The sequence below is a fragment of the Volvox carteri genome (genome assembly GCF_000143455.1).
Source record: "Volvox carteri f. nagariensis unplaced genomic scaffold VOLCAscaffold_9, whole genome shotgun sequence".
Lineage (NCBI taxonomy): Eukaryota > Viridiplantae > Chlorophyta > Chlorophyceae > Chlamydomonadales > Volvocaceae > Volvox > Volvox carteri.
Window position 1 is genome coordinate 1,874,488 of NW_003307552.1, and position 16,394 is coordinate 1,890,881.

The following is a 16,394-nucleotide window of genomic DNA, read 5'->3' on the forward strand; positions in this document are numbered from 1 at the left end:
CACAGGACCATTTCCAAATAAGTTATAGACGTCAAGCTTTGTGCGCTGGGCGCTGTTGGGTCTTAGGGACCGGCCTTGATCGTGCATTCGGCCCTTGCTTATGGCTCACGCAACGAACAACACCCCGGCCCCTCCCTGTCCTGCGTCTCCGACGGTGTCGCAATCCAATCCCGCGTTGATGGGCCCATACCTCATTCCTGTCCTCCAAAGCTGTAACTGAATGGCAGCTGGAACCGCGAGGCGCAGGACCTGGATTGTCGCCAGGGGGTGGTAGGTGAGCCCAGGGCTGAGCTCACCTACACACCAAAACCCCTGGGGCCAGTCCCCATGGCTGTAACGCCCCTGGAAAAAATCACCTCGCAGTAGGGGTCCCCAACATACTTAGACACGGACAGTGTTGGCACCTTGGGGCGTGATCGCCCCAGGCTCGTTGCATTGTGGGTGTTTCTTTCGGGAAGGATCAGCCCTTGCACTAAACCATATTACCGCCCCAGATTCTCAAGCGTGCACTCAGAAGTTGTTTTGTTGGTCCACTAGAAAAGTTGTATGTCGCTTGTATAGCTTCACGACCTGAGTGCGGGGGACGGCATGCCGATACGCCCGACGCGGACTCGTCGGAGATTGACGATCAATCCATACGGTGCGTTGTTGAACTTGGGATTGGCGTTTCCGTCAGCAACTCGTTCAGTTTTCCGGCGCTCTCCAGCCAGGTCAGCCAAAGACGTCTATCGTTTTGGACTGTAACAATCACTAATACCTTCATAGGACTCTGGCTGTGGCCGCCTGCGTATGACTCTGTTCAATCCGCATCGATCGGCAAGCCGGCAAAGGCCCGGGCGAGGGCTGATCACCCCGGGCTGAGCTTTGGACGTCTTGCTATTAAATGGGAAAACAACGAAACCGTCCCTCGCTCGCATTTCGCTGTGGCTATCATTTCCCGCCTTTATATTAGACCTAACAGGCATATATACCTAACAGGCAGGGCCTGGTTGCGCTTGGTCCTCAAGTTTGAGGCCTGCACACCCGCACGTACGCACAGCTAGAACCGCGTCACTGCAACCACGATGAAGTTGAGGAGTTTTAAACCACATTGCGCTTCTCTTACCCATTGCATGCTCTGGTTCCTTAAATCAACGATGTCAGGGCCACAAGAAGTTGTAATTTGGAACCCGGGTTTGTACGGCTTATTGGCTTCAGAACGCTTCTCGTCACTTTCAACCCAGAAAAGGAAAATTGTTCAGGATTTGTGTTTGGAAGTGCATGGCACTGACTGAAAGAGTGCTTGCCAACTCAAAAGGGTGGGCGGGTTAATTGGATAAGGTTAGGACTCATATCTTCAAGCAACGCTATTCATTTAGCTACGTTCCCCGCAGGCGCTTCTTAGCCTTGCGCTGTTATAACGAAAATCAACTCGGGTGGACGCAAACCGTTGGCTGTGACGCAGACGCCGCTTTGGAATGATGTCGCGAACCTTTGTCCAACAAAGCCATATTTCGAAATCTCAATTATATGCTGGAACTTCTCAGGCCAGCCCACCTGCAGCTAGCCCATCGCTGTCCAGCCATCGCGGGTTCATCACGCCTCAGTCCGCGCGGCGATGCCTGGGCCCCGCGCACGCGGTCTCTGGCCACCCCTCCTCCTTCCCATCCGCGACCAGCGCCTCCGCAGCACAGCGGCCTAGCCGGCCGGGGCGTCGCCATGTCGCCGCGGCCGCACAGGCAGGCCGCGGCGGACAAGGCAACGGCGGTACAGACGAGGAACCGGACTGGGAGGCGGAGATGAGCATATTTAAGCAGCGCATCTCCCGCCCAAATCAGCTCGCCACGCTTCGCGAATTGGAAGCCAAGGTCTCAGTCGGAAAGGTACCGCAGGCGGGGGATGGCAGCAGCCAGGTGTTTGAGTACTGGCAAGGTCACGGCAGCGATACCATGGGGACACGGATATCTCTAAGATTTGATAGGGGGTTGGGGGGTTGCACGAACACGCGAGCCTGTGTGTGTGTGTGTGTGTGCAGTTGGGGTGGCACGTTGTCACGGTGCAAGGCGTGGGTATGGAGGCAGGCCCTGGGGCGAAATGCACAAGAGCCCCCGTGGGAGGCTGCCCGGTGGGTGGTAGCGATGGTGGGGGTTTTCCCACTTTTTCATCGACGGAGCGCCTCGGCCCGGGCTAATGCGCCTCGGCACCTGCCCCACATGAGGCATAGGCCCTCAACGTCATTCCTCCTTGCCTCTGCTAGCCAACTGATGAAAATGTCTAAGGGGGGGTTGTCTGTGCGTGTATAGTGCGCTGACCCCCAACCTCCGCTTTGGGCGTGGGCAGTTGTATTCTTGGCTTGGCGTATATCCCTCCCGCTGTCCTGTGGCATGTTGTGGTGTGGTGTGGCGCAGGTTCTTTACGCTCGTGACGGCCTCGCCATCGTGTCGGGTCTCAACACGGATGCCCCGCTGGGCACCAAGGTGTCCTTCGTGACGGGCACAGCGGGGTGAGAGCCGGGGAGGGGAGGGGGGGGGAGGGGGGAGAGTGGGGGGGAAGGGAGGGGGGAGAGTGGGGGTGGAAAGGAAGATCGCATGTTATGTCGGACTCGCAAAGTAGTGGTAAACTGCCGCGGAGGGGGGAGGGGGAAAAGGTGAAGGTCGGCGTCCTACAGATCAGGGGAGAGGGGCCGAGGGGGATATGAGATGTTGGAAAGGAGAGAGGGAGAGGGGAGGGGTTCCCTTGGGGAGGGGAATATGGGATATTGGGGTGGCTCCAAAGTTGAAACCCATGCATCATGCACACGCTTGAGGGGAGGGGAGGGGAGGAGAGGCTGTCCAGACAGTCAATCCAAGCAGCAGCAGCAGCACCAAGTCGTCCCACGCACATAGCTTGCGCAAGTACACACACACACATGCATTCCTCCCACACCACCTGCTTCGTGAAGTCGCTGCTGTCCTATGTGTGTGTGTGTGTGTGTCTCATGTATCCTCCTCGCCAGTTCCGGAGCTGTGCCCCAGATCAGTAGAAGAGACACACATACATACATACGCACGTACACTTGCACACATACACACACAGAGCTCCGGGGCACATGTCCTTCCCCGCGTGGCGTCCCCCCGGGGCCCGCGGGCGGGGGGAGCCAGAGGGGGAGCAGCAGTCCCACAGGCGATAGAAGTTTGGAAAAACGTTAAAATGATTTGTCGTTCCCTTAGCTTGCCGTACCCCGTCGTACTGTACGATGTCGCAGTGTTCTCTTGTGGCACCGCTCCGACAACCTATCGTTCTGTCTGGTGCTCGGGGATCCGGTGAGCCATGTTGGGGTGTGCGTGAGTGTGTATGTCGGTTTGTCTGGAGGGGGGACGGAGGGTTTGGGGCTGCGAGAAGGGGGCCCGCGGGCCTTGCGTTCGTGTGGGTATGAGTTTGCGTGTTTATTGGGGGGGCTCGTTGAATTTTTCTGTGGGGCATATGTCGTGGGTGCCGATGTGGGTATGGGTGCGTCCTTACAAGGATATGCGTGTCGTACGCCCAATTCACACGTCGTTGAGCTGGACATGAGAGCCCACTTTAAAATATAATTGCCTTCCCCAACTGCCAACTGCCAACTACCTGCAGTCAACTGTCAGCGAAGGCACACCTGTGGAGTGTAAGATCAAAGGGGTACTGCAGGTGGGTGTACGGGTCGGGTCAGTTCGGGTCGGGGAGTAGGGGGGGTGACGTGGAGGTGTGTTTTATTGGTCTGAGCCGTGGTGTGTGTATGTGTATGTGTGTATGTATGTGTGTATGTATGTGTGTGTGTGTTTCTGTGAAGGGGTTGGGGGGATAGTCAGGGCGTCACATCATCTGGCACCACCTCGTACCACATCACCTCCTGAAGCCTCATCCCCCCACCCATTGATCGGGTAGGTGTAAGGGGATCGTTTTCCTCCCCGGCCCGGGTTTGGATTTGATGGTGTACATAATGATATACACTCATCCTGATTAGTTTTTTGAAATTCCATTGTGTGTGTGACTTAGATTACACTGTGGGCCGCGAGAGCCGGGGGCCGAAGCCGAAACACAGCGCAAGGGTCGGGAGCACACAGCACAAGTCGGTTAGTCTTGTGTGCTCCCGACCCCGACTCAGACTGCCAACACTCTACGCAGCCACTTCCATCCGGGGATGGCGCTGCAGTGAAAACACCACGAAGGGCTCTCAGGTCCCGCTAGAGCGAGTCCACAAGTCTCAGCTAGGGCAAAGTCAAAGGCTCTCTGAAACAACCCCCCCGCATACACGCAGCTCCTGCCCGCGGCTAAGTTCATGAGAATACATACATATATACGTACATACATACATACACACATACACATGTGGGGTTTCCCCAGGTGGTGGACGACGTCAAGGGCCCCATTACCCGGAAGGACTTCGAGATGTTCAACGTGCCGGCGGGGGAGGACATGTTCGGCAGGGTGTGCGACCACATCGGCCGGCACCTGCCAGAGTACGACGAAATCGTACCGGCTACCGCCGCCGCAGTAGCGGCAGTCGCAACTACAGAAGCGACGACAGCGTCCCGCAGCGGCAGCAGTAGCAGTAGTAGCAGCGGCAGTAGCAGTAGTCGATCTCGACCGCTGGTGAATCAGCAAGTGGAGATGAAGAACCGGGAGCAGATCAACGAGTCATTGCTGACGGGGGTTAAGGTGCGTACGGCAGTCGGTTGGTGATTGTTCGTTGTGCTGGACCAACCAACCACCGAACTTTCTGAGAACTCGTTTCAGGCTCAGGGCTTCCGTATATAGCAGCAGTAGCAGCAGCAAAAGCGAATAGCAGCAGTAGCAAAAGCGAATAGCAGCAGTGCTATACGAATAGCAGCAGTTGAAAGTGTTGCTACTGCTGCTGTTATAACCACAGCTGATACTGCTGCGCTAAAACTCCGACTGCAACTGTCTAGTGCCGCTACTGCTGCAGGACCAGTAACTACTGCTGCTGCTGCTGCTACTGCTGTTGATGTTGCTACAGGCTTTGGACATCCTGACGCCGTTCGGCCGGGGCGCCTCCTTGCTGGTCATCGGTCCCGGGGGGGCAGGGAAGACCCGCCTCGCTCTGGACGCAATCGCGGGGCAGACAAGGTGGAGCGGGGCCGCCGCTTCCGCCGCCTCCGCCGTACCCAGCCCCCCTGGAGGTGCCGTACGGTGTGTATTGGCGCTGGTGGGGCGGACCAAGGAGGAGGTGAAGGTGGGTGGTAGCAGAGGGGGCTGTCCGGTAGTGTCCGGCGGAAACCGTACTTACCCACGGGCCAGCTCCGGGGCCTTTAGCACATCCATCCATCCATCCGCCCTGCTCGACTGAAGCTGAGGTGTCACCCCCGGCCTATGAGACCCGGGCTATGAGGCCCATCTTAGCGCCCAGCCCCTGTGCGCGCAGTGCTGGGACTGGTGAACTAAAGTTCTATAACCCCTCCCTTTCCCCGCTTCCCCCCCTCGAACCCCCATCGCCCCAGTCTTTTGCATGGCCTCCTCCCCTTCTTCTCATCCCTTTTTTTGTTTCTCCATCGTTCCCCCATCTTCTCACCCCTCTCTCTCTTCTTACATAGACCTTCGCCCAACCTACCTCCACCCATGTACATTTTTCATGCCCATCAGGCGGTGGTTTCGGAGCTCCGTTCCTCGGGCTGTTTGTTGAACACTGCGGTGGTGGCGGTGGATTCCGAGGCCCCTGCGGGTCACCAGTATGCGGCCATGTGCTGCGCTTGCTCGATTGGAGGTGCGGATGAAGGGGGAGGAGGGGGGGGGAAGACGAACCACTGGCGAATGAAGCAGATACCAGAGATGGACGGATACAGTCCAGGCGGAGGGGGGAGGTGTGGTCATATGACACCATGTATCAATTATGGGGGGCGGTATGGGTAGGTGCGCGGTAGGTGTAGACTTGGTGTGATGGTGGGCTGAAGGCGCAGTCCGTGCGGAAAAAAGGAAAAAATAGGTCCGAGGTAGAAACAGAAACAGGAACCTTCCTCGCCAGAAATCCTCTTCCTCCTGCCTCCACTGAAGCTCATGGAACGCACAAACATACAAACATACAAACGCAGTGTATTTTGGCGACAGCGCTAATGAGCAACCCACTAGATTTTCCCCCGACCGCACCGACCGCCGTCTCTCCCTCCACACCAATTCACTTCAAGGCGCTTCTATATGGGGCGGCATCGTCCGGGGGATTATGACTGGGGTGGTATTTAGTTGACCTGCTGTACATAGCTTCGTAACTCCGTACAATGGGCTCGTACTGCATATCTTCATTTCCCCGATGCGCACGTGAACTTTTGATCTGTTACCTGATGGTACATATCGCCGACACCGGCACTGAAGCCCCCAGCTACCCCGCAACCCGCAACCCCATCCTTGGTCATCATTGGTGGCTCGGTGGTTCGCGCGCCCCTTGCCACTTGCTGCCGACCGGCCACCATCCCCCTGTACGACGGGGTACACGATGAACGAACTCCTCCTGTCGTACCGTGGTTTCAGAGCGCATTCGTGATGAAGGGGGCCACAGCCTGGTGGTGGTGGACGATATCCGGCCACTGAGTGACGTGTGGGAGCAGCTTCTCAGCGGATTGGCAGGTAGGGAGGTGAGGGTCGTACGCGACTAGAGTGGATTGTACGACGTGAATGACGTACCAGGCAAGGAGAATACCTCCACATATGCCCGAGTACGGGGGACCGAGTCGAGGGTTTTTCTGGGTGTGTCTGACCGTGGGGTTGGGACTCAGGCATCTTCGGTTCGGGCTGTGGAAGTACCTCCGGGGGTGACAAGGGGGCCCCCGGGTGGTCGTCGAGGAATGTAATGTAAGTGCCCCACAACGAGCGAATGGAAGGACGTGCCGTACGTATGTACCTGCCGTACACCGATACGGCACCAGCGCTTTGCAGATAGGCTAGTTTCAATATCAACAGTGACGTGTTATGTAGTATGTTTATATTTTGTATGTATGTATGTATGTATGTATGTTGTTACAGGGTGGTTAACTTCGCCAGCGGCCCCCTTTCCCGGGGCAGTCCCTGCTCTCCCCTGCTAGAGGGGCACCCTAATCCGTCACCCCATCCGACTTCAGAATGTATTCGTTGGGTTCGGCAACTCACCACCAGCATCAAACCAAATCTAGCGGATCAACGGCGCATCAACTTAGTTCCTGGTCAGCTCGCAAGTTGATATTATCACGTCCTACACCGTCCATATGATGGGGGGCCACCTCCCATTTCATCACTCCTCAATCACCCGAGGAGCTGGCAGGCGGATTTGAACCCGGGTCGACTGGATCGACTGGGAGCAGAAGTCAGGCCTTAACTTCTGCCAGCCGCCTGCCTAATGTATGTATGTATGTATGTACGTATGTATGTATGTATGTACGTATGTACGTATGTATGTATGTTTATTTGTATGTGCAAACCCGTGGGTTCACAGGTCTGGGCCCCGCGCTGCTTCGAGAAGGTCTCGTCAAGGACGAGCGAGGACGGGACATGCCCGTCGTACCGCCGCCGGGGACGGCCGCCTCCGCCTCTGCCTCCGACGGCACGGCGTCCGCCACCCCTCCCACTTCCTCCTCCTCCTCCTCTTCCACCTCCTCCCCGTCGCCCTCATCGGCTGCCGCCGGCACTACGGCTGTGTCCAGCGCCGGCGGCCCTGCGGCTGGCAGCGGCAGCACCGGCAATAGCAGCATCCGTGCCAGCGTTTCTCTGGACGAGGAGGAGGGGGCACTTGTGGAATATGAAGGGATGCTGGTCTCGGGGGCCGTGGCGCAGAGGCGAGGGTGAGTGAGCGGAGGCGGCTCCGGACCTCCTGTGGGTGTGCGTGAGTGCGCCAGGGGACAGTCCAGTCTGTAAATGCAGCCTCAATACCGCGCCCGCCCGCCCGCCCGCCCGCTTGGCGGCCCCCACCAACCCTTTTCGCCCCTGCTGCTATCTCCTGGCCCTAGCTGCACCTCCCCCCTTCGCCTTGACGTCTTCATATGCTTTCACCGCCTCGTCTACCTGCCTCTGTCCCGCCCTCACTGACTGCCCCCTGACTTCGTACACGTGCATATACTTCTCCCGCTTTCCCCCCTCCCTGCCTCCCTCCCTGCCTCCCGTCTGCTTGCTTGTAGTTTCCTGTCCACGTTCTTCATGCGAGCGGCCAAGATGTCTCGCAGCAACGGGGGGGGCTCCATGTCGCTGATGCTGCTGGTGCCGGGCACTTGTGCAACAGGAGTTAGCAAACGAATCGACATGAGGAAGTGCGTCTGGGAAGGGGGAGGCGCCCCGGGTCGGGCGGTAGCACGAGGGGAGTGGTGGTGGTGGTGGTGGTGGTGGTGGTGGGGAGGCCGCTCGGTGGAAGAGGAAGAGGAAAGGCCGGGGTGGAGAGGAGATGCACGCGGAGGAAGGCGGGTAGGAGAGAAGGGGGTATGAGGGTGTAGGAATGGCGATACGCAACCCCCGGGAGTAGCCTCCCTCATTTGATGTTTCCCCCTTCCCCTTTCCTTAGCAGCAGCTTTACTCGTTCGTGGTTCGTCTTTCCCTTTCCCCCCACCCGCACTCACATACATGCATACATACGTACATGTGCACACGCACACGCCGCCCAGGTACAAGACGCTAAGTCCAGAGCAACTGGCCAAGCTGGAGGTGGGTCCCCGGGTGGTGGGGGAACTGGGGCCTGGTGCTGGCATTACCTTGACAACCTGATGATGATGATGGCGTGTGTGCATGTGGACACTTTGTATGCGTATGGAGATACGCGGGTCTTTCCTGGGCCCCTCTCCACAAATTCGCCATTTCCGCTGCAAAAAACCTTCCGAACCCCGGTTCGATTCCCGCAGGCAGCGTTGCGCGCCAAGATGCTGGCTGAGGAGCTGGCTGCGGGTGCCGGCAGCGGCGAGTTGGCGACCGAAGTGGTGGAGGAGTTCATTTCCATAGCAGACGGGCAGGTGGTGCTGGAGGGGTCGCAACAGCGCAGCAAGCAGCAGCAGGCGGTGCTTTCTCCTTCTTCCGCATCCTCCTCCGCATCCTCCGCAGCAGCACCCCCGGCATACTCCGTGAACCCCAAGCTCTCCATCACCCGTATCGGCACTCGGGCGTATTATAAGGCCCTTGAACAGCTGGCACCTCAGGTAAGGGTGGCTGGGCGGTTGGCGGTGCCCGGGATCTGCTTAGGGAGGTAGGTGCGTGCTTGTGCGCGCACGCGTGCGCGCGCGCGTGTGTGTGTGTGTGTGTGTGTGTGTGTGTGTGTGTGTGTGTGTGTGTGTGTTTCCGGTAATGCCGTAGGTAATGCCGAATATACCTGTGTACAGGCCACACGGGATCTACCGAATCTTTTTGCTTTCAAAAGCTTTATTCTAATTTAATATTCAAGGGGAGAAGGTCTCTAGCTTTTCCGATGATCTACCGAATCGTTTGCGAGCGGTTCCATAAAACCATGAAAACCGAGTTTTTTGAGACGTACGATTCATGGCGAAAAGGCTAACAAGCAGATACATGTTCTGTGCGTAAGGTTATTGGTTGAATACAAACTGAGACGTATGTCTGTATGTGTATATGTGCTATTTGATGAAAGTTAATGACACACAGTGCTTTGGAAGCTAGGACGGGTTATGTATTTGTATGTAGGTATCAACGCGATGCTCTTTCTCTCCCTAACCTCCTGCTCAACCCCTAACAGCCAACTGGCTAACCGTCAATTGTCCTCATATAACCGAACGCTAACATTATGTAGGTACGGCTAGACCTAGCTCAAGCGGACGATGCCCGCCGCTTCGGCGGTGCCGCCGCCGCCGCATCTACCAGCAGCGCCGCCAGCGGCAGCAGCCTCGATCTTGGCGGCGGCGGCAGCGGCGGCGGCGCTGTACGGCTGTCAGTGGCGGATCTGCGTGCAGACGCGCTGGCTCGGCGTCTGTCGGCTGCGCTGCTGCAATCCCCCGGGCGGCCCGCGTCACTGGCGGAACAGGTGCGGGAGCTTGTAGGGACCTGAGCTCGCGACCCGACCCGACCCGACCCGTTGCCGCTACCCGGGGCGAATGAAGGCTGGTCAGGCGGCGGAAGAGGTTCCTTAGGACCTTGCGGGGAAAGGTGGCCTTTTGTGTGGCGTGTGCATGTGCGCGCGCGCGTGTGTGTCTATGTGCGTCTCCTAGGGCGCGGTACCAACGGAAACGAGGGCATAATAAGGCGGTTTGCTATCGTCAAACGAACAAGGGTCAGCCCTAACCTGGAAGAGAAGAGAAGAGGGAGGTAAACTGCCCCGACCTCTTGAGCTAACTACTGGGTCAGCCACGTACTCACCCTCGCGCCTTCTTTCCCTCCGCCCCGCCCTCCGTCATCTGAAAAGGATTTGTAGGACGTTGCGGCCCCATCTCACTGAACTTGATTGACCTCTCACCCCGTCTTCCTCCCCGACCCTCCGCGCCGCCGGGGGGCCCCGCCCCGCATGCAGGTGGCAACGCTGTTTGCGGTACAGCGGGGCTTTACGGACGCCGTACCCCCCGAGCAGCTGTCTGTCTGGCTTCAGGGAGCTATGGGCTACCTAGCGGGGGCCCAGGGGGCGCCAGCAGCCATGCAGGTGCTTTCGGGGGGTGGGGTGTCCGGGTGTGAGCATGGTTGGGCAAAGGGGTTGGGTGGCCCTGAAGTTGCGGGAAACATATCTTAGCATGATATGGTGATGGTGATGATGGCGAGGAGCAGCAGAAGGAGAAGGAGGAGGAGGAGGAGGCAACATAAAAGTAACGCCAACCACGCCAACATGCCAGTACTCCTTAGAAGAGTTCTCCCCGGAATCCATCTTGCCTCGAAAAACCAGTCTTACTGTGTAGTCGTCTTCCGATGCTGTGTGCAGCTGCATGTACATTTCCCCCAGCTACCTCCTAACCATCAGCCCCATCCTCCCCGCGTTCCCGCACTCCCGACCGATAACGATACCGATATCCGTCTTCCTTCCTCTCCTTTCCATTGGCATCGCCCTTGTATATATATATGCGGGTGAACGGATCGTACATCCTTACCGTACACCAGGAGCTTGGTCGTACCGGTATCCTGACGGCGGAGGTGGAGGCGGCCCTGTCGACTGCGCTTGGGAGGTTCCTCGATGCGGCGATCTGAGGCCTCCCCCCTGGTGGGGTACGCGGGAAAGATGTTAGGGAGAAGGAAAAGCGAAGAGGAACGGAAAGGGGCAAAAAAGGAGTATGCAATTCGTGCCTAGGGGAAGGGTAACGGGTCGATCCACGATCGCGAACACCGAAGGGGAGGGAGGGCGCCCGGGTTGCAGTCAGCAACGACTGACTCTGGAGGACAGTTTGGATCGGGGTGAGCGGTAGGGATTGGCGGACCCCGGGACCTCTTTCGGCGTGGAAGATATCCCGGGTTTGGAAGGGGGGAGAGGAGAGAAGAAAAAGAATATCGAAGTGTGGGTTGTGGGGTCGTGGCCGGAGGATGTGGTCCAGGTAACTGAGCTTGTACGTGTGTCTGTGTGTGTGTGTGCATCTGTCTGTCCGTCCGTCGCAACATCAGGGCTGGCCTGGCACAGTGGAGTCCGTGCTGTCATCGCCGGTTTTGCGGTTGCTTGGAGTTGATGGTTGTGGAGCGTTCGGTTGTTATTGATGTTGTTGGTGTTGGTGGTATGGTTGCTAAAGGTGTTGGCGGAGCAGCGGGTTGTGGCGCGGCACTGCTCCTGCGTGTTTTTGTCCGTTTGTTTGTTTGTCCGTCCGTCTTCCCTTTCCGTCCATCTGCCTGTATACATTGGTGTTATACTGGTCTGTTCGTCTTCCTGTCAAGTCGTTGATCGTGATTCAATTGCCTTTCCTCTTGTAGGCGAAAAAGTCATATGGTGCCAGAATAGGCTACACGCCTTATCGCCTCCCCTCTCCTCTAATATCTCTAATGATGACGCAAAGGGTAGTTGAGCATTTCAAGGTGCGAGTTAGGCGGTTGCACGCAAGTTGGGTGGTTGGACTGATGGGCGGTTGGTTATAAGTTGTCGCTCAACGTGGGCAACAAGTCAGTCAAGTCATTCTAATGCGGTCGTGGAGGTTGTGAGAGCCATTATACGACATATATATACGTCATTAATTGTGGGCCCTTTGTCGAGACGAGGAGGGTGTTGTGAGGGACACGAAACGTCATTTGATCCTCCTGATCGAGGTGGATGTGCAGACGGAGGCGCACTAGCACGAGTGGCAGTAGAAGTAATAGCAGTGCGAAAAGACGATGGAGGAGGCTGTCCGACACGCGCTCCCGAGGTGGCCGATTGGTAGTGTGCAGCTGTGTATCGGGGTACGCAGCTCGATGGAGGGGAGAGCCGCGAGGGAAACCATGCGATCGTCAGAAAGCGAGGGCGAGGGCGCGGGCGAGCGCAGAGAGAGCCAGAGTCGAATGGCGATACGTTGGCCAATCAAGGATGTGTCTAAAGAATGTGAACAGCGAGGAGGTAGGTTTCCTGATGCGAGTTTTGGGGAGTGAGAGTGTGAGTGAGGAAGAATGGCGTCGAGGTAGTAAGGTTGGGGATACTGGGTTGGAGGCTGGCTATGTGTGACAAGGAACGGACAGCTGCCTGTCGGCGGGGTGAGGGAGCGGCGGGGTGAGGGAGCGACCGAATGATGGGGCGGTTGGCAGAGGTGAAACGCGAGGCGGGACTGTTTATAGGCATGTATGTGTGCACATGTGCATGTACGTAGCGACGGCATGCAGATAAATTCATGCGTCCGATCGTTTTCCTGTCGGTCGTGTAGAAGATCATGATACCGCTGCCTGGCATTTCTCCTTATCGGGTGGAGAGCTGTGTTTAGGTGCGTTTTTGTAAAGACACATCCCGGAAGTTAGACATCAAGGGAAAGCAAATTCATGGATCTCAAAGCCGGGATGCAGACCAAGAACCGACCCAAGGCCGCTGGACAGTTGAGTGGATGTAGCGGGTTAAGGATGGGAAGGATTGCGGGCGGGTCCAGGCAAAGTGGCTGGGATGTGAAGTGCGTTGCGTGCCTTGCAGGAATGAGCTAATTTTCTGGCCCTGTCTTTCCATTTCATGGCATGTCGCAGTATAAACACTCGTAGGTGTAATGCGTTGCGGCACCACAGCTGGGCTGTTGTCGCTGGACTATTGCCACGGCGTCGCACCAGACAGCTGCGGGTCCGAAGGGCCAGACCTGTTGATGCATCTTAAATCCAGGAGATGCACAGCCAAAATAACCCGTCAGTCCTATGCTATCAAGTCAGACATGAAACAGCATGGCGTACCACTCCGTACTGGAGAAGCTCTAGAGATACGAGAATCCGTACGAAATGTAAGATTTTAGGGCGCGAATGCAGCACGAGGTGTCTTCCATTGCTAGATCCCAACAAGATACGAACGCCTGACATTGACTCAGTTTGGAAGTGCTTTTGTGCAGTCGGTTGCGCCTACGCGCTTCAAGGTCGTGCAAAATGCAAGGGAATAAAAAAAGCAATTTACATCTCAAAAAGAATATAGCGTATCTCCCAGGTCCCCATTGCGCATTTTCGCTCATCTAGCGACATGACATGCACGCAACATGTGGCTAATGTAGGTTAGAGCATGTCCTTGCAATTGTGCTGCCTCGAACTGTGCTCAAGCAGGTGTAGTCTTACCTGCCTTGCCGTACTGAAGTGTCACAACGTACTAGGCAATCCTTTTAGCAACATGCCACTGCAAGGAAAATTAGGTTAGAAAGCCTCGTAGAGTTGCAATACTATTGTCTACTCCATTTCTTCACTGAGCAATTTCTGAACAACCCGAACACACCGGCAGGGCCGCTGCTGCCCTGGGTTGGGCTGTGTGAGCCTCGTATGGCGCAACACGCCTCAACCCTCCCCTTCATGCCCTTGGCGTTGGTAGGCCGCACTTAGGCGGCCCCGCGCCCCTCCAAAAGAAGGATGGCCCGAACCGACCCAATTTATCGCCTATGAGCAGCATGGCCGCGCTGATGTCGGAGGGTGCTGGAGCTCTGCATTCCACTGATGTAGAGGATAAGCCACGCATACGAGTGCGGCTGCACTTCGGTGGGACCTTTGCCCAGGTGCGTTTAAATGACTACTTCGTCCTCTTGCATCACTTTCACTGCGCAGCATTGTTGTTATCAGGATGGTCCACGCCAGTGGCGCTATGTCGGTGGAGAGGTGTACAACGAGAGCTTTCCTTTGGATAGCAAGTATGCGGAGGTCATGAAGCGTCTCAACGACAAGTTTGGCGATACAGTCAGCTTCAAGTATCTGTGCCCCGGTGACGATGTTGATCCAGATAACCTCGTGCAAGTTCAGGGCGATGACGACCTGCGGGTGCGTTTCTGGGAGGGTTCCTCGCAGTTCCCCGCCTGAATGTTCCGCCGCCATAGCCACGGATGCTTTATCTGGCCACGAGGCTTGATCTTTGAAACAGTATGCATTCAATTTGAAGATGGTGACATGGCTTGGTTGCTGGTGCTCGCAACGAAGCTTGTGGACGGTTTGATTGCTCGACGTTGCCAGTGAGCTTCTCGAGGTATTCAGTTCGTTTACAACGGGATAAGTCCTCCTTTTATTTACTCGTGTCCGTAGGAAATGTATGATGAGTACCAAAATGCGCTACAGAAGCCTAGCACGCCGGTCAAAACTGTGCGCATCAAGGTGTTTGTCTTCAGGGCAGTCATCTTTGAGCGGGAGGTGCAGGAGCTGGATGAAGAGCTGGGAGAAAGCGATGAGCTGATGGACTTGGCTGACGACTGCTATGCAGCTGAGCAGTTATCCAGGTTGGTCTTCCGACACTGGCCGCGGCACAGCCAGTAGCAGCGGCACCCTGGGTGCGCCAAGCTCCCAAAAGCTCTTTAGATAATCTGCTATGTTTGTTCCACATGTGCGCTACGGAAGTGACGGACCCTTTGAAGTCCTTGGCAAACGTCCATAAGAGTGTTTGCTTCAAGAAACACGCACGCAGCAACATGGAAGCACGTGGCAACACGGTCGTGTTTTAAGTATACCGCCTTTATAAGCCCCTCTTTGTTGCACCAGCTTAAAGGTTGTCACTGTTTGCACATGTGGATGTGTGTGCAGCTGTGACCATGGTGAATGTGGTCCAAACTGGAGTGACTGGGGTGAGCCGGATGACTACGAGGCCACGCAAAGCAGCATCCCCTCTGGCCAATTATCTTCGGACGCTGAACCACACACCAGGTGCGTCCATCGACAGCTCTTGGGTCACTTGTGAGCATGTAAGCAGCAGCGCCGGATCGCAGCTGCTATGTGCACATGCACGTGTACGTTTCTCTTGTTGTCCTTGCATCCCAGGATCCATCCACGCTCAGGTATTTGTCCTCACACGGCTGCCCCGTCTGTGTATTACATGCAGCTCCGCGGCTGCCGTTGCGTCCGCCGCCGCCACAGCGGCGTTGCACAACATCAGCATGAGCATGAACAGTATCACCAGCGGCAGGACACATGTCAACACCCACCTTGCGCCATCCACGTCTGGTGGCCAAGGGGATGTGCTTGGCGTAGGGGGAAGCAAGGCACCTGCGCAGGGACTTACCCACGCGAAGCCTCCTTTTGGCGTGCTTTTCCACCTGCCGCCTCAGCAAAGACGGGCTTCAGCACACGGGACCTCAAGTGAAGGAAAGAGCGGTACTGGCGGCAGCGGAAGCGGCAGCAGTGGCGGCTATGCGGGGGTCTCTAGGCCACAATACGGGGTACTGCCGGCGGCAGCAGCAGCGGCAGCATCGGGCCCTGTCACTCCGCTTCCCTTTTGCAAAGAGCATACAGAGCTGGAGCTCCAAGAGGGGCTCCACCCGGGCGCGTACGGCGTCGCGGACATGGGCACCGCGGCGGAGTACTTGTATGGGGAAGCGTGCTACGGAGGAGCGATTGGCACCCTTACGGATGCCGAGCAGCTTGAGCATTGTGCGGAACAGGTGTGGGATGAAGGGGAGGAGCCGGAGGATGCGGAGGGAGCGGCAGCAGAGCAGGCGGAGGCGGGGGGAGCTGAGAGGGAGAACGAGTGGCACCACGGGGTCTGGGCGCGGGCTGATTACGGTACCTATGCCCCTGGCGGAAAGTCTTGTCATCAGGAGCAGCAACGGCCGCCGTACAAGGAACGGCCTGAGTTTAACTTGGCGGGAGCGGGTAGGGAGAGGTGCGACCAAGCACTAGGTGACTGGCAGCATTACCGCGGACTGGAGCGGAATCGGGTAGAGCAGCAGCGTACGCAGGAGAGGCAGCAGACACAGATGCAGGAGCAGCAAAGTACATTAGAGCAGCAGCAGACGCAGACGCAGGAGAGGCAGAGTTCAAATCACCAGCAATACCCGGACGCGCTTCTGCAGTCCAGCATGGGCTTTTATTGTGAAGAAGAGCTGGAGGATCCGTATGGCGATTCAGATGATGCCGGCACGGCCGCAGTGGGCGCTGGGCTCCGAGCGCTGCAGCTCGCGGACCATGCGGGGATT

General features: G+C 57.0%; 1 protein-coding gene across 1 annotated transcript; it reads left to right on the top strand.

The window, feature by feature from the left end:
* Window positions 1-220: 220 nt before the first annotated feature.
* On the top strand, window positions 221-11,070 carry atpma1 (F1F0 ATP synthase, subunit alpha, mitochondrial; the record flags this gene model as incomplete). The annotated part of the gene is made up of 18 exons (XM_002948186.1): window positions 221-270; window positions 1,658-1,862; window positions 2,015-2,104; window positions 2,388-2,482; window positions 3,224-3,281; window positions 3,589-3,642; window positions 4,339-4,467; window positions 4,597-4,653; window positions 5,078-5,188; window positions 5,596-5,716; window positions 6,475-6,570; window positions 7,412-7,757; window positions 8,091-8,219; window positions 8,568-8,607; window positions 8,802-9,092; window positions 9,695-9,925; window positions 10,409-10,534; window positions 10,984-11,070. The coding sequence occupies 18 exons, from the start codon at window positions 221-223 to the stop codon at window positions 11,068-11,070; spliced, it is 2,316 nt and encodes a 771-aa protein (XP_002948232.1).
* Window positions 11,071-16,394: the final 5,324 nt, after the last annotated feature.